The sequence below is a fragment of the Cavia porcellus genome, unplaced genomic scaffold (assembly GCF_034190915.1).
Source record: "Cavia porcellus strain 051 isolate PalLab524CR breed Dunkin Hartley unplaced genomic scaffold, mCavPor4.1 scaffold_26, whole genome shotgun sequence".
NCBI lineage: Eukaryota > Metazoa > Chordata > Mammalia > Rodentia > Caviidae > Cavia > Cavia porcellus.
The window spans coordinates 5,985,637-6,007,582 of record NW_026947509.1 but is presented as its reverse complement, the minus strand read 5'-3'; the positions used below and the strand labels follow the sequence as shown (position 1 = coordinate 6,007,582).

At 52.3% G+C, this 21,946-nt stretch overlaps 1 protein-coding gene across 1 annotated transcript; it reads right to left on the bottom strand.

Moving 5' to 3' along the window:
• Window positions 1-16,222: 16,222 nt before the first annotated feature.
• On the bottom strand, window positions 16,223-20,251 carry LOC134473356 (collagen alpha-1(I) chain-like). The gene is made up of 3 exons (XM_063237505.1): window positions 20,207-20,251; window positions 19,400-19,528; window positions 16,223-17,827 (listed from the first exon to the last, which is right to left on the bottom strand). Exons 1-3 carry the CDS (start codon window positions 20,249-20,251, stop codon window positions 16,223-16,225), a joined length of 1,779 nt encoding a protein of 592 aa, XP_063093575.1.
• Between the last annotated feature and the right edge of the window lie 1,695 nt (window positions 20,252-21,946).

The window sequence follows — 21,946 nt, the reverse complement described above, 5'->3', positions numbered from 1 at the left end:
TATTATCTTTTTTTTAAAATTTTATTTAAGGAGAAAAGAAAAAAAAGCAGGGAAAGGGTACAAGTTATACAGATTTACAGAAAAAAATGAACAGTAGGAAATCACTAGTTAATGGATTACATATTGTCATCTTAGAAATAATTGTTCAAGTCACAAAATTAAAGCTTGTAAAGTGGACATTCCATCAATGATACTGCAAACAGTTCTGTTCATTGATCCAATAAAACTCTGTGATATCATTTTCTATCTTATACACTTAAATATACATGCAGTTATATAGTTTGGAGCACTTTCTTTTCCTCTCTTTTGTACCATGACTATTACACATTTTGGGTTTCATTGCTCCCACGGTTCTTATTACTTTTTTGGAAGAGAGTAAAACCAAATGTGACATAACAGAACAGAATCGGTCAAGTCAAAAGGGTGGACATAATAGATAATGTAAAAACATAATACAAGGTGATCAACAATGGTTACCATAATGCCTCCCGCTATCTCTAATAGAATTGCCTATATCGTTAGTTATAATACAATTGAACAAAACAGTAAAGAATAAAACTGACAAAACCAAAACATTGGAGACATTGTAGGTCTTCAAAAGTAGATAAAAGTCAACAAGAATGGGCGTCATAATGAATCTCATTATCTTCACAGCTGATGCCTAAACTTTCGAACCTGATACTATCCAGCAAAACAGAATAGGGGAACATCAGTTAAAAACCAGATGGTGAGAGTAATACAGGGCTTTAAATCAAGGTAATGAAAAGTCAAAGTGGGTTACTATAATATATCCTGCTATTTTTTTTCTTTAATTAAAAGGATAAAGATAAAAAAGTAAATAATGGAGTGGAGATTGAGATAAAAGAGGGCATAACAACGAAACAGCGCAGATCAAAACATAACCATTTAAGCAGAATAGTGTTTCACCACCAGATAATCCTAACCTAAAAGTAGTTACCATATTGTCTCTTTCTTTGAAATCCTTGAGTACAACTTCGTATACTGTAGCATTAAGTATATCAAAACAATGTAAAACCATTCAAGAGAATGACAGCATTACAGAGTATTTAGAATCGACTAACAGAAAATGAACAATGGTTTCTATATAATCTCCTTGTCTTTAAAAGGTTTTTGCTTATACTATCGTACATAATAAAATCCAATAAGATACAGCCTATTTAGACCATTGGAGACAGAAGGACAAAAGCTAGATGAGACTTCAAAACAAGATGACACTAAATCAGTATTACCTATTAAGATGTCATTTTCTCCAAAATAGCTGTTCCTATCATCCAGTCTTCTCTGCCTCATTTCTGTTGAGCTCTTTTTCTGTCAGTAGCTGTCAGTTTGTCTTCTTTATTTTGTTCTCTGCTCCATTCGTTGTGGCCTCTCTGCCATTATTTCTGGATTCTTTGTATTTTTCTTTTTTTAGAATATCCTGCAATACTCTCTGTAGAGTTGAATTGGTGGTTGCAAATTCCCCCAGTTCCTCTTTATCCTGGAAGCACCTTGTTTTTCCATCAATTTCCAGGGACAGTTGTGCAGGATATCTCAATCTTGGCTGGAGATTATTATCTTTCAAAGCTTGAATTATTTCCCCCCACGCTCTTCGTGATTTGATGGTTTGTGCAGAGAAATCTGCTGTAATTCTGATGGGTGTTCCCTTGTAAGTGGTCTGTTTCTTGTCTCTTACAGCTTTTAATATTCTGTTCTTGTATTGGATTTCTGGAATTTTTATTATTATATGCCTGGGTGTTGCTCTGTTTGGGTTGTAGGTAGCTGGGGTCCTGTATGCCTCATACATCTGAGTATCTTTACCTTTTGCTAAATTAGGAAAATTCTCCTGGATTATTTCTGTGAGTAGCTTTTGTAGTTCACTTGTTTGTGTCCCTACTTCTTCTTTTATGTTCGTAATCCTTAAGTTATGGATCCTCTTATCATCTTCTTGTCTTTGTATTATTGCTGTTTGTTTCTTTGTTATTTTTAAGAAGTTTTTCATTTCATTCTCCCATATTACAAGTCTGCCCTCCGGTTCAGATAGTCTGTCCTTAGTTTCTTTCAAGCTGTTATGCCAGTCTTCTATAGACTTCTTAGTATCTTGGTAGTCCCTTTGAACCTGCTTCACGTATTCTATGCTTTCTCTGTTTTCTCCATCAAACAATTCTCCCCTTTTTTTCTGTTCTTCCATTCCACCACCTGTTTTTTCTTGGGTGGTACTTAGCATTTCTCTAACTATTCTGCATACTTCTAGCTTCAGGTCATTGATAACTTCATTCCTGAATTGGTCTATGAGGCTCTCTATATGGTGCCTTATGTGTATTGGTGCGGTGTCTGCTATTGCCTGTTTCTCAGAATTGGGGGCCGAGGAGCCTTTCTTGTTGCTGCCTCTTCCCATGCTGCCTCTTCTTCTCTGTTCCTTGTATATGCAAGCTTATATAAGAGGCCCAGCTTCTCTCCCAGTCAGCCACAGCCTGATCGAATTGCGCCAGTTAGGTGTTCCGGCTCACCGCTGCACACCAGGAAGTTACGGACCAGGCAGCCTACGCGTCTCCCCTCCCGGCCACCGTCAGGCTCTGGGATCTGGGTTGGGACAGCCTACCAGGTCCGCTGGCAGTGTCATGCAGGCCAGGCACTTTTCACCAATCCCGCCCAAGAGGGGGATGTGTGGCTGGAGTCGCCACCGCGCCCTGCTCCAGCAGGACTGCTCGGGCCCAGAAAGTCCTCCGCTGGGGTCAAACTGTGGTAGAGTGTCAGTTTCTCTCACTCACCTCACCACAAGTCAGTGCACGCCTCCCTGCCGTTTGCAGATTGCCGTTCTCAGAGCTTCTGCGCGTCTCTCTCCTTGCCGAGCCACTGTAGAGGCAGCCAGCCGCCATGCGGCGGGTAACCCAAATCGCGGCTTACAATGGCGCGGGGTCCAGCCTCCACACCGAGGCTTTTCTGTTCCTGTTTTAGCGCCAGGACTGCATTCCAAGTTGGTTTCTCTCAGCCCAGTTCATTCCTGAGTCAGCAGAGCATATCTCCACCTGCTTATGTCTCCTTAGTCCGCACCATTCCTGGCTTCTGAGCCGAGTCTTTCAGAGAGCCTCTGGTAGTTGCTGTTATCTGTCCGCCATGTTCTCCCGGAAGTCGCTTTTTATTATCTTTAAAGCATCTTTAGATTTATAATCACCTCAACACCTCTCATTATTCTCAGTAAGGAAAAAGTATCGCCTATAGTCATTTTTCCCCAGAAGAAACATGGATATAACACAGTAGCTACACTCTTATAAAAATATTTGATTTTTAAATTAGGATTACATAGATTTTATCAATTAATATGGAGAAAAATTAGAATATTTAACAAACTTTTCCTTTATCAATAGAAGTACAGTGGGTCTCTCTGCTAACTTAGGTGTGTTATATTTACTGTACTGAACACTTACGATTTTTATTTCTAGGTCACATATACGTTCCTTATTATTTTTGTTCTTGAGAATTTTATAACTTTTGTTGATACTCTGACTCAGATTTTAAAAATTATTTTAAAAATTTGATTACTACTGAAGATAAGGAAGTCATTGTCTTCATACTTAAATTTTGTATCTGGTCATGTTACTTTTTAGAATTTGTGAAGAATTCTAACAGAGTAGAAATTAAGGCTGTCGTAAACGAATGTATCTCTAAGGTGGAGAAATGACTTTGTTTACTGGCTAATGGTCCCCCTAAGCCAGTCATTTGGCATTGTGTAGATAAGAAATGGAACTGTAGATTTAAGATGTGTATTTCAGATTATGAAGTAATTTAGATGTTTTAAACATACAGACACATTAACCTTCAGTCACTGAGTTGTTTTGCTACATTACTTCTACCCACCTATCCATACATTTCTTGATGTATGTCTTTTTGGGGCCTGTTGATGTATAACTTTTATGTAATTGAAACCATAACGTACATTTGTGTTTTAACAAATCTCACCGGTATGTTTGTGACATATAGTGAGTTCATTTAGCTTGGGGCTGTGGCTTGCTCTTTTTCATGCAAGAATATGTTTTGGAATTTCAGTTTTTATTATTAAATGTGCTTAGCTGATCTTCTAGGAGATTCTGTGGTGGGTCTGGGTACCATGTAAGACTCTCTCTGGGTGCCATGTAAGTTATATGGCTTTGCCACTCTGGATAGAGTTACTTACTCAATATTCGTAAGCATTTCAGCTAACAGGAGGTCTACTTGGGGAAAACGGAATAGACATTCTTTCCCTATTCTTCCTTCCAGGTGCAAATAAAAACCCAGAGCAAAATGCAAAACACAAATAAAAACAGACTCAAAGGCCAAGAACAGAAGTCAGTCGGAAGCCTTAGGCCCCAGGAATAAAGAGGCGGTATGCTCCTGAGTTTCCTGTCTCCTCACACATCCTGGGTTGAGGGCCGTCAAAGCTGGCGGCCAGGGAGGCCTCAGCACTCTGGGAGCAGCTCCATCTCTCCCCAAGGGCTCAGGAACGGGGAGCCTGGTGCAGCGCAGGGCTCCACGCAGCTTTGCTCCAAGCAGCACCCTGAAGAGAACTGTGACCCCAGCTCCACCAGCATGGCCCTGGAGAGCTGTGGCCGCCTCTCCTGGGATGGTGTCGGGGCTGACCGAGTCAGGGCCTGGGGCTTCCAGCCTGGCAGATGACAGAGCTCCCTGTGCTTCCCTGGGCACTCCTCCATGCCAGTACCGGAAGGATGGGTGTGTCCTCCCCAGGACTTCTGCTACCTTGGTGTTGGTGGCTGCCATACAGGGAGAAGCCGGGAATGCACTCCTCTTCATTTGTCTGGGGCTCAGCAGGTACCTGGACTTTGACTTTCACTGGGAAGGGACAAGAGGCCCCTTCCTTTTCCTGTAGAGCTGAACTGGAAGGTCCAAAAAATCCCTCGTCTCCAAATGCTACACCCAAATGTAACAGAAGGAAATTCCTCATTGCACAAGGGCCAGGGGGATCTTAACTGGGGTGATGGTGACAGACGTCACTACTGGGCTTCCAGGGATCAGAACCGTCCGACAATGATTCGGAGCAAATGAGACACAAATGACTCGATGAGCAGGTGCGGATCTCATACCATTTATGAAAATCGCGAACTAAAACAACCTTAACAAGGACATCTAATATCTCAGGGAAAGAATAAAATCTTGGAAACTAAATGGGAGTTTTAGGACTCAAAAACAGAATAACCAACATAAGAAACTTAATGGATGGGCTAAAGAGTAGCGTGGAGGAGGACAGAGAGAATTAGGGAATCAACTCACAGGATCATGGGAAAGTCTAACAAACGATTTGTCACCTGTGTCTTCAGAGACCCAGAAGAAGAGTGAGAAGGACAGACGTTTCAAGAAATAATGACGGAACACCTCTCCAGTTTGGCAAAAGATGTAAACCTATACATTTGAGAGACACAGTGAGCCAAGCCCAAAGATGTCTGCATCGCAACACACCAGAGCCTGACTTGAAAGCTGAAAACCATGTAAAAAGTGCATAATGAGGAGAAAATAACGCCTCAGACAGGGACTAAACCAGGGGAGTGACAAGGAGCTTCTCAGCGGGGCCAGGGCCAGAAGGAAGGCAGAGAGCACTGGTCCAGCACCAGGACAGGCAGAGCCTCAGCCCAGAATCCAGCCTCCAAACGTCTGTCAGAAACCAAGACAGCTCAGCTCTGAGGGGACCAGGCATCCATCAGCAGCGTCTCTACATGGAAAAAAGGAGAATCCGCAGAACACCGGGAGGGAGACCAAACGTGGTCAGCAAAATACGCTAAAATACGATCAGCCTCTGGTCTGCGAAGTTTAGTTTAAAAAGGAACACGTGAAACAAGGAAAAGCCACAATGCCAAACGGTGCTTCGGAATAAGTGTTGGATGCAAACAAATGCAGAGAGCTTTTTCTATTTTTAAATTAAAAATACAGTTAATAGTGTACAAGGTGAGTACTGGAAGAGCTCGTCCTGGAAGGCGAAGGCCAGGAACCGCTCTGAGCCGGTGAGGTGCTTCTCCCCAGGGCCGCTGCAGCGGCACCTGCACGGCTGGGCCGGGCGGAGACCAGGGCTGAACCCCGAGCCCAGGTGCTGGGAGAGCCCTGCGTGGGCACTGGAGGAAGCTGGGGTGAAAAAGACCCACGAAGTCCGCAGGCCTTTAAAGAGAATGTGCTTTGTGGGAGAGGTGACTTCACTTTCTGAAAGAATTTTTCAAAAGTTTAAGGAGTGATTTCAAGGGATTCAGGCATTCATTTTAATGAAGCAACAGAAAAAGGAAGTCGATTGTATTTTACTGAAACTTTGCTGACCACACTTCCTCCTGACGTCCCCAACAGCCTGGTTTTATTGTGCTTTCTGTCCTGCTTCGTCCTCCTTCCTCCCAATAGTGCTAATGAAGGAACTCAGTTTAGACCAAACCCTGAAGCAAAGGGAGGAGCTCAAGCCTCCTCCCCTCTCCACTCGTCCCCTCCTCTCCCCTCCCCTCCCCTCTCCTCTCTCTCCTCTTCCTCTCCCGCCCATCTTCTTTTCCCCTTTAGAACTACTGAGATGAAGCTACCATGACCATCACCTTGGCTACAGTTTCTTCATGGCGTAGCCCCTAAGAACAAGGACATTCTCCTAAATAACCACCGTGTAGTGATCAGATCCAGGGATATTCGCACAGAAACAGTACCATCTAAATAAAGTCAAAACTCAAGTGTTAGGTTCTTCTGCAAAATGAAACGGCTTGTCCTGTTCTCTTTCCCTCCCTGCCTCCTCCTCCCTTCCCCTCCCCTTCCCCTCTCCTTCCCTCTCCCCCTCTTTCCTCAGAATGGTAGCAGAAGGAGGTCCACCCCAGGAACCTCTGAGCCCCTTCTTCCTTCACCTCTGTGTTGTCCCCGTCCTCCGGCTCCCGTGGGCACAGCAGTCCTTCCCATGACCCTTCAGGGCCCGGTACAGTGGCCATTGCTTTGCTGGCCTGGGGTTGAGCGTGTTGTGCTGGCCTGCCATGGGCCCATTTCCCAGAGGCCACTACAAAATTATCAGTGATTGTCAGAAATGGAAGGAACTCCAGGTACCAGAAGTGTTGTGAAAAAAAGGGACAGGAGGGGTCTCCTCACGTTGTTGTAGTAATTTTTTACCCATCCATAAGCAAACAGGAGCAATTCCAAGTTGCTAGAAGCCAACTGGTTTTCACAGATCTGAGAAACCAGTCTTTTCAGAGGGCTGAGAATGCCTTTCACGGAAAACAGCAAGGAACAGTAAGTTATACGGTAATGTTCTAGAAGGTGCTCAAGACAGTGACACCAACACAGGCATGTGAGGACAGAGGGAAGGAGAACACACACCTTCGCTAACCTGCTGCACTGTGTGGGGGGTTGATCTGTTTCCTCACACACCACTTAGTGTTTTAGCTTCCATGGGACTTGTATCCTTTTTACAACTAAATAAAAACAACAATGTTCAAGAGACAAAGTACTGAGAGAAAACGGTGCTCTGCTTGAACGCAGCTCTCTGGCCAGGTTGCTAGGCACGAAGGGGTCACCTGGTGAATGACTGAGCGAGTGGACCTGTGTGACTACAAAGAACTGGACTCCAAAGAACAATCTTCTATCTAACTCGGTTTCTCTTGGGTAAACTGTTTTGCTATTTTTTGTCCTAAGACAAGTTTTGCTGAACTGAGGAGAGCAGCAAATTTCGAAGGAAGGAAGATTTCATTCTGGAGAAGCAGAAGTTGGGAAGGTGAGTTTCCAGGAGGGAAACGGGGATCCAGGGATGATGTCAGCACACGGATTCTGGGTGTGCAGGTCCCCGCCTCGGGTGCCCTCTGGCTCTCAGGGTCGTCACTGGGACAGGTTCACCCTATACCAGGTCCCCTTGCCTTCTCACAGAACTGAGCTCCAGGCCATGCAAGGATGGTGTTCCAAGTGGTAAATCAGAGTGTTCTGTGGCCTTGGCCTTCACTGTCTCTTAGTGGCATGGATACTGCTTTCTCTGTTTCCAGGGAATTGCTTGATTCCCACCCCACACGGGACTCGGAGAGACAGGGATTTTCCCCAAAGAAGGTTCGCACTGCTCCAATCCCGGCAGCTTCCAGGAGCGCCAGCCTCTGTCCAGCATCTGGTCTCGGAATTGTCCAACCTGAATTTTCCTGGAGGCACAAGTCTGTGAAACCTTGTCCCATCTCTTGTCCCCAGTCTCCCTTCAATGCCTGAGCACTGGCTTCTAACTTCAGTCATCCTGTGAGGTCGGTGCCTCAGGGGACTCACAGAGAGAGACAAGCCTCCCTCTCCAGAGTCCAAGGCTGGCAGACGTGAAGCGACCAGAGCCTAGGTCCTCCCATCACCTTTCCGCAGCCAGCATCTCTGGGCAGGACTGGAAGCCACTGCACATCCCACCTGCACAGGTGCTCTGTGCTCATGCCCGGAGGCCAGACTGGAGGACTCTCGTGCACTGTGGCGGTGCAGGGGCCCATCATCACAGGCATGGTCCTGGCAGCATGTCCATAAGGCCAGCTCTGGTCAGTACCCGCTACAGGCTCGGACAACTCAACTCTGCTCCCTTCCATTACCCCTTTCCTAGATCCCTCATCTCTGACCACCCCTCCTCCTGGTGCACAGGCCTTGGTGGAATTAAACAGTAAGGGAACAGCAGTGGTGGGAAAGGCTTAGACATTGGACCAGATGCAGGCGCGTGCAGCAGCCCCATCGGCCTTTCCCAGAGGCAGGGGTTCCTGGGTTGGGATGCTGACAGAGCACGCACGCCGTGGGCGCCTAAGTGTCGCCGAACTGGGTGCGGCCTCGTTGAACCCACAGGACCAGGCCAAGTGCTGCTCTGGGAGTGGAACCTGCACCCTCCTTCTGGCCCGGCTGTTGAGTTTGCAGGGACTGACATCACCAGTGCCAGGTCAGAGGCTGCAGCGCCCCTCACTGTCTCTGTTTCAGTGCTCCAATCTCGGGCAGTGATGTCCACTTGCAAAAGAAAACAAACCCACAACGGGAAAGGAAGCTGAGCCACAGCTGCTTTACCGAGGGCATGGGTTCTAATCCTCTGGGACGATGTTCCCCAAAAGCTTGCTTCTCCCAGGCTCATCTGTGCTGGGTGCTCTGGGCGCAGAGTGCATTTCTCAGAAAGGTTGGTAGGATTTAACTGATTTCCTGTGGGAAATTATCTGTATGTGTATACAGAGTATGTGCGGGTGTGTGCACGCACGTGTGTGTGTGTGTGTGTGTGTATGTGTGTGTGTGTATGTGTGTGTGTTGTCCAAGGTTTTATTAATTCTTTCCCAGGGCCTTGCACAGGCTCCGCAGGTGTCCCGCTGGGAGCCCCGCTCCTCCCCACTGTGCCTTGGACCCTGAGGGTTGTCTGGGCACTGCACCTCACGAGGGGAGAGCAGATAACTTCAAGGTGGCCGCGTTCTGTTCCCGAGGCCCCTGTCAGAGCCAACTGTGGCAGCAGGAATGAGAGTAACTCCACGCGTGGGGGACATGGGCCCTTTCTGAGGTGACACCTGGGTTGGGGTGTCTGCAGAGACCCCAGCCCTGCGCATGGAGGAACTAATGGGTGAGTGGGCCCCACCACAAGGCCCCTGGCTCTCGTGCTCCCCTGGGTGGCGCTGCGACTTCCCCAGGGAAGGAAAAGCCCAAGCTGAAGAGCACATGTGGGGGTCAGCACCTCGTCCTGCTCACAGCGTGGCATGCTGGCGTTCTGCTCACAGCGTGGCATGCTGGCGTGGGATTGCTGTCTGTCTTCAGGCGCTGCCGGGGAGAAGCGACATGAGAAGAGAGAGTTCAAAGTTCACCCAGATCAACACTGGTTTCCACTGCACCCTAATTTTGGTTTCTTTTTCTTATTTGTGTTTTTTGGTGGCACTGAGGATTAAATCTAGGGCCTTCACAGGGCCCTATACCCCAACGCCCTTTTAAATTTCCAGGCAGGGTTTTGCTAAGTTACTAAGTTGCCCAGGCTGGACTCAAACTTGTGATCCTCCTGTTTCAGTCTCCCAGAGTTCTGGGGTTATGGGCTGGTGCCACTGTGTCCTGCTGGTTTTATTTCTGCAGCCAGGTTTTAGGGAGATGCTGAGGCTGTGGACCTTCCTGTGTGCCAAGGACCTGCGTGTCTAGGCTGCTGCTGCTGTGGTGCCTCCCGCAGGCTGGAACCTGGCAGCTCTGGCTCTGCCTCAGGCTGGGGCTGAGGCCTCTGCAGTGTGGACAAGCGGCCCCATGCCTCCCACCTCCTTGCTGGGACCCAGCCTCCTGGGAATGGGTCCTGTCAGCCCAAGGAAGAGGGGGTGCATGGGATAGTTCTCCTCCCCCCAAAAGCCTACATCTTAATGGAAAAATGAGGTATTTTCCATTGTGGTAAAGTGTCTTTTTTTCAATCATAAAATTGTTCAAAAGAGGAAGCAGAAAGAGGAACATGTATTCATTTGTTTTAACTTGAGTTCGTAAACTGAGTTCTTGAGAAAGCTCGCTGGCATCTATTTCGAAGAATGGTGACCACTTTCTCGCATCCAAATATCACATCATTTCCAGCGTAGAATCACCCCCACAGCGACCCCTCATGGGGCCCGGTCCAGTAGCCTGTGTGGGATTTCACCATGGCCATGTGGGTGACTGCAGAGGGTGGTGCCCGTGTGGCCTTGTGGATGGCAGGAGTGTGGCCGCCCGGGAAAGCGGGCTCTGGTGCTGGTCAGCCCACGGCAGATGGGACTGTGCCACGGGGGAAGGGCCTTTTCAGTAACCGCCGTGCCTGGAGTTGAGTGTGGACATCCACACCGCGGTCTGCTCGTACAGGGTAAAGACTCAGGCTGCTGTGGGAAGGGACCCTCCCCATCCCCAGGGCCCCCATGTTGGCGCTGCTGCGATCACAGGTCCTAAACTCCAGCTGCTGCATGCCAAGGTGAGCTCCATTTCGACCACAAGGTGTAGAAGGCATGGAGCTCCACCTGACACCAGCGCCCTGGTCCCATGCTGTCCCTGAAGTCCCCCCCGCCGTCCTTCCTGGGCTGGCCCCAGACCATTTTCTCTCTGTGTCTTTGTCCCAGTGATGAGGGCGATGGTACTTCAGTAACAGCACTGGCGTGGCCCTGGGGGAAGTGGTCACCTCCCTCCCATCGCCTCCCTGCCTGGTGTTTTCCACTGTGCCCGTCCAGTGTAGATGGGAGCCAGGAGCCCTCCCTTAGAAAGTGGGGGCCTGTGGACAGCCTGAAGGCCACTCTCGAGGCCCTGAAGGCACCTAGGCCCTTGGGTAGGAGACTTTGGAGGTTCCCTGCCCTGCAGTTGGCCTGGCCCGTCAGTCACACTAAAGACGAGTGGTCAAGTGGTCCTTAGAGTCCAGTGGGGCGACTGATGGACATGGACCCCTTCTTGGACGAGGTGTTTTCTATTGTCTCACTGAACCCACAGCGTGACATGTGCAGGAGGAAGCAGAGGCCAGCAGGGATCTGGAAGGGAGTGTGTACTCGGGGCCCTTAGCGGTTCTCTCTCAGGATGATTAATAAACCAGTGCTTAGGATGGAGGAAAAGAGCTTCGGGGACGTCAGTCAGGTCTGGCCACCAGACAGGCAATGGCAGCACAGGACTCACACTTGGGGCTGGCTTTGTACTGGGCAAACGGCTGTGTGGCCAGGCCCCCTTCCCCCAGCCCCAGATGTGAGCTGGGCATAGCGAATGCTGCATGCCACTCGGTTGATGAGCATGAAGTGGCCTCAGCACTCAGAGGGTGACGCCAGAGGCTGACAGTGACAGCTCACACAGGTCTGACTTGTGGGCTCACTACGTTGCTCTGAGGCTGTGGTGAGGTCCATGGCTTTTGACAAGTGATTGGGATGGCTCAGGCCGGAAGCTGTACATCCTATGTCCAGCCTGTCCACCCAACTGAAGGCCTTTCCTGGGAGTGACTCGGGGCCACTCCCAAAGGCAGAGGCAAGGCTGCTGCTGTCCTGTCTCCTGCAGTCTCTGCAGCCTCTTTCCTTTTGAATTGGTTACAAAGAGCGGTCTGCTCCCCTGGATGCTGGCCTGTGACAGTCTCTTTAGGGACAGAGGGCAGGCTGCTTTCAGTGGGATTCGAGTCCCCTGCTTCGGCAGAACTGAGGACTTCCTTGATCAGGTACTCAGAGTGCAAAGGTGCAAAAGAGAACATGCAGGAGTCCCATCAGTGCCAGCAGGAGTGGCCACTTTTATGTTGAGGATGAGCGAAAAAATACTGATGAAACGTATTTTGGTGGCCTTTTGTGGGCAACATGAAAATGACATCTTTCTGATTTCTGAATCAGAGTTACCAGTGGCACCGAGCCCTCGTGGAAAGTGAAAGTGAGCTCTGCCCCATGAGCTATCCGGACAGAGTTCTGCTCCCCGCTGTTCCTGCAGGTGGTGTAAGCAGATTCCTGCATCAGTACAGAACTCTTTCCCTCTCAGTTTTATTTTTCAGTGCTGTTTTTCTGGATAGCGATTTTGCAAGGCGCGGGCTGTTTGGTGAAGTGCTGAAATCTTGGCTGTAGGAAACCTCAGCACAACCAACCACGCCTACTTCAACCCAGACAGCAACACCCGCGAGGGTCACCCTTTGCCACTGAGCACGTTCCTCCTGCTGGCTGTGTGCATGCTCTGCGCCTGGGGACTTTCCTGGGTTTCTCTGCCTTCTGCTTTTCGGGTAATATTGGTTTGACCAATATTAAACCCAGAAGAGCTGCATTAGAGAGATCTAATTTTCATACAGGAGGACAAAAGAGGTTTTATGCAACTCATGGCTCCCCTTTATTTCCAGGGTGCTATCCAGCTACATAAAGCATCTGTCCCCAGCCCCCGACTTTCTGTGGCTCTGCCCCAGGCCTGTGTGAGAGCTGGGTGTGATAACCCCCCGCACTGCTCCGCCTTTGCTTCCCGAGGATTGGGGTGCTGGTGTTTGTCAAGTCTTAGTCTTCCTGTAAGCGCGTCTCATGCATTATTTGGGGCACGCACTAACAATCCTCTGTTCTCTCGCTGAGATTCCAGATCAGCTGAGCACCCTACAGTTTGTTTGCTAAGCCTGGCAATGCTGGCACAACAGCATCCTTCATCCCGAATCTCCCACATCGGCTGCGTTCCCAGCCCTGTGCCACATAGGGAGCAGAGGGCCTCAGACGGCCACCACCACTCCTGCAGCAGTGGCTTGCAATGTTTGCAGGGCTTCCCTAGCTCTGCTGTCAAAGCCGGCATCGGTGATGGCACAGGTGTGAGCTTTGCTTTGTTCAGTGCTTGGTGCAGAGTGGGGGAGCCAGAAATGCCCCCAGCGTGTGCACCTCCCTGAAATGCAGCTCTCACCGCCGACTTAACAAGCAGCCCGAGCTCCTCCTGAGTTACACAGCTCTTGCCCTGTTTCCTTCCTCTTCTCAAAGCTGCTAGTTCTCTTTTCTTATAAAAGCAGTGGGTTTCTCTCCAGATCTCAACAGGAGCCAGCATATGTGCGCCCAGGTTCCGAGACCCAGAAATGGCTTCCTGCCCGGCTGGGGGAGCCACCTCCAGGCCAGCAAGCAGGCGCTCGTCAGCAGCTCATGGGGCCGATAGATGAGGGAGGAACCTGGGAGCTGTGATGCGGTAACCTGAGGTGTGGATGTTTTGAAATTAGTTTGAAAATAGCATTTAGCAAGTTTTCCCACAAAGCACACCAACTCGAGAAGCATGGAGGATAATGATGTATAGATCTAACAGTCAGATAACCACTGTTGGTAGTCTTGGTATATAGTTCTAACATTTTTCTATAAATTAATGCACCATTTGAACAAAAGCAGCATGGGGCACAAAAACCGCAACTTAACTTTTCATTGTGATTTAACAATAGGTTAGGAGCATTTTCCTCAGTGTTACAGTTGTGCATGGATTCTCCTGTCCATCAGTAATCATCGGGGGGACCTTACACAGGGCCTCATGCTATCTAGTCAGATGCTCTACCTTTGGGCCAAACCCTCTGCCCCTTTTTACTTTTGCTTTTTGAGACAGGGTCTTGCTACATTGCCCAGGCTAGTCTGGAATTTGAGGTCCTCTTGCCTCAGCCTCCTAAGGAGCAGGGATTACAGGCATGTGCCACCATGGTTGGCCTGATTGTAAGTCATATACATGTGTGGGGAATCCTGAGGTCCCAGCTACTTTACCTGAATTAATGGAGCAGTTAGGGTTAGCTGGTGTGTGTGCTTGTTTTCTTTGAGTCTGGCTTCAGGGTGCACCAGACAGGCTGTCTGGCTCTAGCGTCAGTTCTGAGACTCAGTTCGTGTCTTGCCTTGGGCGCGCGCTAGCAGCAGTCCCTGGTGTGACACTCAGTGTGGGTTTCACAAGAACGCTGTCAGGGTGCTGGAGTGTTGGGGTGCCAGGCTTTCACAGCACTTGGGGTGCCGGGCTTGCCCTGTAAGACCGGAGCTCTTGGGCTGCAGAGAAGTCGCTCTGGGCCACGCAGTCTGCCCTCTGCAAGCTAACGAGGCGGCTTTCTCTGTGGTCTTGGCTGTTTTCCTTCTGCTCATGCATCCAGTGTGTGTCTGTTCCTAGGGAAGTGTTGGCCCCTGCAGAGAGTCCAGCCCTGAGGTTCCCAGGCAGGTCTGGCCCAGGACATCTGCCCATGGGGACAGGGAAGCCGTACAATCTTCCTTCCTGACATCACTAATGCAGGGGCTGGGACACCACTGGGCTGGGTGCTGGGGCTGAAATGCTTCAGATTCTCATCACTCTGAAAAGTGGTGTTGCCTCCCTCTCAGATGACGGAGGCAGTGCCCCGGGTGATCAGGACCATAGTAGGTCGCCTTCTTGGCCTGGTGGCTGCAGGACATTGGCACAGTCACCGAGCCTCTTGGTGCCTCATTTCTCCCATCTGCAGAGTGGAGGTCAAATGCAGATTTGATCCAGACTCCATCTCTGTCCTTAACAGAACCACCAGGTGTCTCTCCTTACTGCCTTGGCAGCCAGGTGTCCCTGTTCTTGGGGCCCAGGCTTCAGGATGTCTCTTCCAGAGGCCAAGGCACACCGTGGACTGCAGAGCAATGGAGCCCCCAGAGCCGGCACGCCCGGAGCCACTTCCTGATGGAGGAGCACCTGGGACTGTTAGTGGCGGAGGAGACATTTGGTGGCACACTGCTGCCGGTGCTGCCTGGAGCCCTGGTCCAGGAAACCAAGCTCTGCGCCTCCTATGTGAGCCAGGCTTGGGTGCAGATTTGAACCCAAGCCACTCCCTGCAGCCCTCCTTTCCCCAGGAGCTCGGTCACCTCTGGCCCATTGGCCGGCTGGTCATGTGTGGCCTGGCCTCCTCTTCCCGCATGTCCATTTTCTCTCCTTTGCAGCGTGGGCAGGAGGACGGGGCTGAGAGTAAACATCTGGCGGTGCCAGGGAGTCGGATGGTCCCACTGACATTTTAGCAAAGCCTTCTGTCAGCCTCCACGAACACTTTCCGGTTGCCTTTGTCTTGATATTGGCTCTGGGTCCCCAAGCTTCTCATTCTGCCTCTGGGGCCACCCTCAGCGCCCAGGATTGGTTTGAAATTCACCAAGGAAGTGGGGACAGCTGGGAAGGACAGAGAGGAGACTCTCAGGCAGAGAGGAGAGAGAGCAGAAGGGGGGTACGGCTTGGCCAGGTGCACTGACTTGACTTCCCTGGAGAGTTCCAGGATCAGCCACCAGGAGAGCTTCCACAGCCCCGGCTCTGCTCTAAGTGAGGCTGTGCGTGATGCCTGCCTGCAGTGGGAGCCTGTGGTTTGGGGGACAACAGTGCAACAGACCCATCTGCTGGGTCTGCCCTGCACTCTGCCCGTGAAGGTCCAGAGCTGAAGGGCAGGGAAAGCACACGGCCGCTCTCATCGCACAGGGCTTGTTCTGAAGTGACGTGGGATCAGTGGTGGCCAAGGCCTGGGCTTCATCTCTGAATCCGTGTGGTTCATTTGGAAGGAAAATTACGCAGTCAGGCATCCAGAGAAAAGTACACGGACGGTGGAAAATGTAGCACACACTCTACCTGAGAGACAAAGATGTCTCCCGAAGGAAGCTTTTATTCTGGGTTTGCAGTATACTCAATGTGGCAAGGCTTGCAGTGAGTCACTTTCCTCTTCATGACTTTTATGCACTTTCTAGTGAAAAGTTCCTAAGTGTGTGTGCCTGCCCCACGCATCCCAATTTCTTCGAGGATTGAACTGGGCCTTCACCCTGAGCTGTGTCTCCAGCCTTGTTTTGATTTTATTTTGAGACAGGGCGTTGGTTAAGCTGCTGAACTGCCCGAGCTGGGCTGGAACGTGAGATCCTCGTGCTCAGCCTGCGGTGGTGCTGGGTCCCGGGCCTGAGTCCCCCTGAGTGGGTCCCGGGCCTGAGTCCCCCTGAGTGGGTCCCGGGCCTGAGTCCCCCTGTGTGGGTCCCGGGCCTGAGTCCCGCTGTGTGGGTCCCGGGCCTGAGTCCCGCTGTGTGGGTCCCGGGCCTGAGTCCCCCTGAGTGGGTCCCGGGCCTGAGTCCCCCTGTGTGGGTCCCGGGCCTGAGTCCCCCTGAGTGGGTCCCGGGCCTGAGTCCCCCTGAGTGGGTCCCGGGCCTGAGTCCCCGTGTGTGGGTCCCGGGCCTGAGTCCCCCTGAGTGGGTCCCGGGCCTGAGTCCCCCTGAGTGGGTCCCGGGCCTGAGTCCCCCTGTGTGGGTCCCGGGCCTGAGTCCCCCTGAGTGGGTCCCGGGCCTGAGTCCCCGTGTGTGGGTCCCGGGCCTGAGTCCCCCTGAGTGGGTCCCGGGCCTGAGTCCCCCTGTGTGGGTCCCGGGCCTGAGTCCCCCTGTGTGGGTCCCGGGCCTGAGTCCCCCTGTGTGGGTCCCGGGCCTGAGTCCCCGTGTGTGGGTCCCGGGCCTGAGTCCCCCTGAGTGGGTCCCGGGCCTGAGTCCCCCTGAGTGGGTCCCGGGCCTGAGTCCCCGTGTGTGGGTCCCGGGCCTGAGTCCCTCTGTGTGGGTCCCGGGCCTGAGTCCCCCTGTGTGGGTCCCGGGCCTGAGTCCCTCTGTGTGGGTCCCGGGCCTGAGTCCCCCTGTGTGGGTCCGGGGCCTGAGTCCCCCTGTGTGGGTCCCGGGCCTGAGTCCCCCTGTGTGGGTCCCGGGCCTGAGTCCCTCTGTGTGGGTCCCGGGCCTGAGTCCCCCTGTGTGGGTCCGGGGCCTGAGTCCCCCTGTGTGGGTCCCGGGCCTGAGTCCCCCTGTGTGGGTCCCGGGCCTGAGTCCCCCTGTGTGGGTCCCGGGCCTGAGTCCCTCTGTGTGGGTCCCGGGCCTGAGTCCCCCTGTGTGGGTCCGGGGCCTGAGTCCCCCTGTGTGGGTCCCGGGCCTGAGTCCCCCTGTGTGGGTCCCGGGCCTGAGTCCCTCTGTGTGGGTCCCGGGCCTGAGTCCCCCTGAGTGGGTCCCGGGCCTGAGTCCCCCTGTGTGGGTCCCGGGCCTGAGTCCCCCTGAGTAGGTCCCGGGCCTGAGTCCCCGTGTGTGGGTCCCGGGCCTGAGTCCCCCTGAGTGGGTCCCGGGCCTGAGTCCCCCTGTGTGGGTCCGGGGCCTGAGTCCCCCTGTGTGGGTCCCGGGCCTGAGTCCCCCTGTGTGGGTCCGGGGCCTGAGTCCCCGTGTGTGGGTCCCGGGCCTGAGTCCCCGTGTGTGGGTCCCGGGCCTGAGTCCCCCTGTGTGGGTCCGGGGCCTGAGTCCCCCTGTGTGGGTCCCGGGCCTGAGTCCCCCTGAGTGGGTCCCGGGCCTGAGTCCCCGTGTGTGGGTCCCGGGCCTGAGTCCCCCTGTGTGGGTCCCGGGCCTGAGTCCCCCTGTGTGGGTCCCGGGCCTGAGTCCCCCTGTGTGGGTCCCGGGCCTGAGTCCCCCTGAGTGGGTCCCGGGCCTGAGTCCCCCTGAGTGGGTCCCGGGCCTGAGTCCCCCTGTGTGGGTCCCGGGCCTGAGTCCCCCTGAGTGGGTCCCGGGCCTGAGTCCCCGTGTGGCTGCACTCACTCAGTTTACCAGAGGTGCCCCACAGCGGCAGCCACCCCCTGCCTGGTGGGGAGGACGGGCTGGAAGGGGAAAGGGTGCTGGCCTGTGGCGCCCGGCACTCGGCTCCTCCTCACACTGCCTCAGGTGCCCTGCTCCTCAGGACGCAGTGCGCCCTCCTCCTGCCTCGCGGCCCCCAGCAGGTGCCCTGCCCTGCATTTTGTCCCCTTCGATTCCTCCTCCACACTGTCTCTGATCACGTGCCTGAACACAGCCTTTCACGGTGACACCTTCTCAAACTACGAGGGCATTGTTCTGCGCACTCCACACATCCACCAGTGCCACTCGGAAGCCAGGTTCCGACCTCTTTGCATCCCGTAGTTTCCCAAGAACCGCTGTCTGGAAAGGTACAGGCTCCTTCCTTTGTCCTTCTCTGAGATTTGACAGTGACACCCTAGAGCGGTCGTTTCTTGTCACTCACTTACCGGGCTCTGCGTGCCCTTCAGTCTGAATGCTCGCTGCTCAGTGTCGGGGTCTTTCCTCGGTGGTCCCCGACAGTAGTCCACCTGTTTTTTCTACTTACTTTGAAGCTCCTGTTAGGTGGTTGTTGAGCCTCATGAATTAATCGCCTACTTGCCATTATCTTCAGGGCTCGGTTTATTGTCCGTTTCCTAGGTTACTTCAGGAAGAATATCTGTTATTTTATTATCTCATTCTCTTGTCCGTTTGTTTTCTGCTGTGGTATTTTTATATGCAATGTCTTGTTTCTTGAGAGCACCATAGTTTTCCTTACCTCTCTGAGGTACTAATAGTAGTCTGGGGCTTTTCTCCAGGTGTTTCTGACTCTGGGTTGCAGGTGGAGGCCCTGGCCCCTCTGTGTGCCATGACCTGGGCTGGGCAGAGGCTGTAATGACCACCTGAAGCATGTGCTCCTTCTGAGGGCCCTGGTGACACAAGGACCAGATCACAAGCACAGCGAGGACTCTGCGAGGCCACATCCATTAGAGTCCATATGTTCTGGGAAGAGAGGTGGACAGGCAGGCAGATGCCTGCCCCAGGCCCAGAGCTCCTGAACGGTGCTGACACACGCATGCATGTCTGCCCCATCCCCACACGTCCACCAAGGCATCTATACTCACAAGCCGTTAGCTCTAAGGCTTAAACATGTGTTACTTGGCAGGGTTGGGCCCTAGGTGTGGCTTCAGTGGTTTGTAAAAGGACCAGAGAGAGCAGCAGCCTCTGTGCTTTCATTTTCGGGGTGGCAGTGGCGAGTTCCGGTCCTTACTGGTGGGACAGTGTCACAGCAGGGCTGGGGAGGGTCCCATCCTGCTGTTCCCCAAGTGTTCCATGGTTCGTGTGCATCTGGGAGATGACCTCGCTCCAGAGAGATTCAAGTCCTCTGCCACAGGCCCGTGCTCACTGAATTTACCCAAGAATCCTTTTCCTGACTCAGGCGGGGCCACTTTCCTCTGACGGGAGCCAAGCAACACACTCACGTATGGGAAGAAACCTTACCAGGGCCTCACTGGGGCACCGCGGAGGTCTCGTGGGGAGCTCGGCTCGCTGGTGAAACCTGCCTCACAGTCTCCTCCCCTGCACAGATATCTGCTCACTTTGCAGCTGCGCACACGCGGGCACACGGCTTCACCCTGCAGCTGGGCGAGGGACGAAGGGCAAGGGGCAAGGGGCGAGGGGTGTCCCAAGGCCCGGTCTTGGTGCCTCTCCAGGAAACAGTGTGTGCGGTCCTGCATGTTTATTCTGTGATCTGATGATTGACACAGTCCCTCCTGTCAGCAAGGTGTTCAGGATTCTGCCTTGGAAGTGTGCAACTTAGAGGATCACCTCAGCACTTCCCAGTGAAGGGAGAGAGGGTGTGTATGTGATGGGGTTCAGGCTTCGATTTGTTGGAGTGACACTCCAGATGCACACATGCACACCCATGCACAGGCACACACATGCACATGCATGCACAAGTATGCACATGCACACACACACACACACACATGCATGCGCACGCACATGCACACACATGCACTCAGACCTCCGCTGTGAGGCAAAGGAACATACCAGGGTTTATGAGTGCTGGGATTTAATTCTAGCAAACCTCATCTTCTGGCATCTGCCAGTGTCTTCTCTGGAATTTATTGCGTGCCCACAGTGACTCTCCCAGCAGCCCGTCTCCCTGCTTTCCACAGCACTGGCTTAGTATCAGCCCCTGTAACCTCGCACCTGGATTATAAACACAGCTGGGTCCCTGTCTCTGGGCTGCAGTCATTCCTGGCTCCAACCTCTGCCATCGCCCCTTTTGCACCTCTGCTAAGAAGCTCAGTTACCTTCTCCCCGAGGACACTGGGTGCGGGTCCTTTTGTCAGGTCCATGGCGTGGGGTGACCTGGGTGACGGAGGGTGAGACGGAGCTCAAAAAGCTGTGTCTCATATGAGTGTTTTCATATTGCACTAGTACATCCTGAAAACAGCTTCAAGATGGCCAGCCGTTCACTGACAATGTTCTGGGAGCCCAAAGTTGCCCCCCAAACTCCCTAATAGGCAGGGGGGCCTTGTAATATTGGTCCTGATTGAAAGCCAGGAGAGAGGCTGAACTTCCCTTCTCCCAGGGTTCTGTTTCTTGACTTGCGTGTTTCCTGCCTGGGATATTTGTGGCAAATGTTCCCTGTGATGTGTGTGTCTCTGTGTGTGAATGCATGTTCACAGGGTATGCTCAAGATAAACAGGCAGCGTCTAAATTTTAAAAATATTGTAATGAAAGGCGCATTGCCTACCCCGCCAAACACCCTGGCTCCCTTGAACACCCCGTCCGGTCCTTCTCGCCATTTTCTGAAGCAGCTCTGGATCCTTTCTGGGGAGCGTCTTTACGAGGTATGATCCAGAAGACAGGAGCCCTGTTGCCCAGGGCAGACTGGTGAAAGGCATTGTGGTGCCTCTTCATCCGCCTTAGTCCCCAGACCCCACTCTGTGTGGCTTCTGACTCTTCCAAAAATGGCCATGGAAGACAAATGGCTTGAAACAACCCAAGACATGGAGGCAGCACCGAGCACAAGGGCAGACACCCAAGGAGGAGGACGCCGGGACACCTCAGAGGTGGCGGGGATGATGGATAAGTGTATCTGAAGTGAGGGCAGGGACTTTGAGGGAGTTAGTGGCAATGTGTCTTTTACTGTAATATATTTTAGAAATTTAAACACTCACTGTAGGCGTTGACCGGCCCCATAGCCTCTGACACTGATCTTCCGTTCCATCTCTCTTCCTGAAACAACCACTTGGAACTGTTTCTGTTTTGTTGTCTTGCTTGAGACTCCCTTACCAAGGGCGCTGTGAATCCCGTCCAAGTTAGCACTCACATGTCTGGTCTGCTCGCAGCCTGCTGGACCCTGCATGCATTTAGAAAACGGAATTGCTTTGTCTCTTTGCCATCCCAGCGGAGCAATGGGAGGGGAGGGGAGGAGAGGGCAGAAGACAGGGCTGAGGGTGGCGCCCAGGAGGGAGCCCTGGCTACAGGCCGAGCCCTGACCTGGGTTTGCGCCCCACATTTTGATGCGTCTGTTTCTTTGCTGGTGTGAACACCATTCACATCCCTTTCATGGAGTTCTCTGTTCTTCATGATAATTTTTTGTAAGTATGAGAAATATCTTTAAAGAGAGCAGAGGTCTTCAGCTTGGGTGGAAGCTGAGCGCATGGCATGATGTGCACAGTGGGAGTGGCGGTCTGTTTCATGCATTCCTGCAGAGTCTCTGCTGTTTTGCTTCTTGGTCTGAAAAATGAAAATTGCAAATGTCACCCGGCCCTGTCGGCATGACAACATCTAATTAACGAATTGCTCAAAGAGGGAACAGAATGTATGAGGTGCTGAACAATACTGTGCACGTGGAGGTTAAATTTGGCCTCGTGATTTATTAGACAAGCCTAACAAGTGATATCATCACCTCGAGGGAGCAGAGTGGGACTGGTCTGTGAGACCGGGTGAACTCGAGCCTCGAGTGTGGACATCTGCCATTTTAACTGTGATGACTCCCCCTGTAAGGTGATGTTTCTGAGGCCTGCAGCTCCCTCACAAGT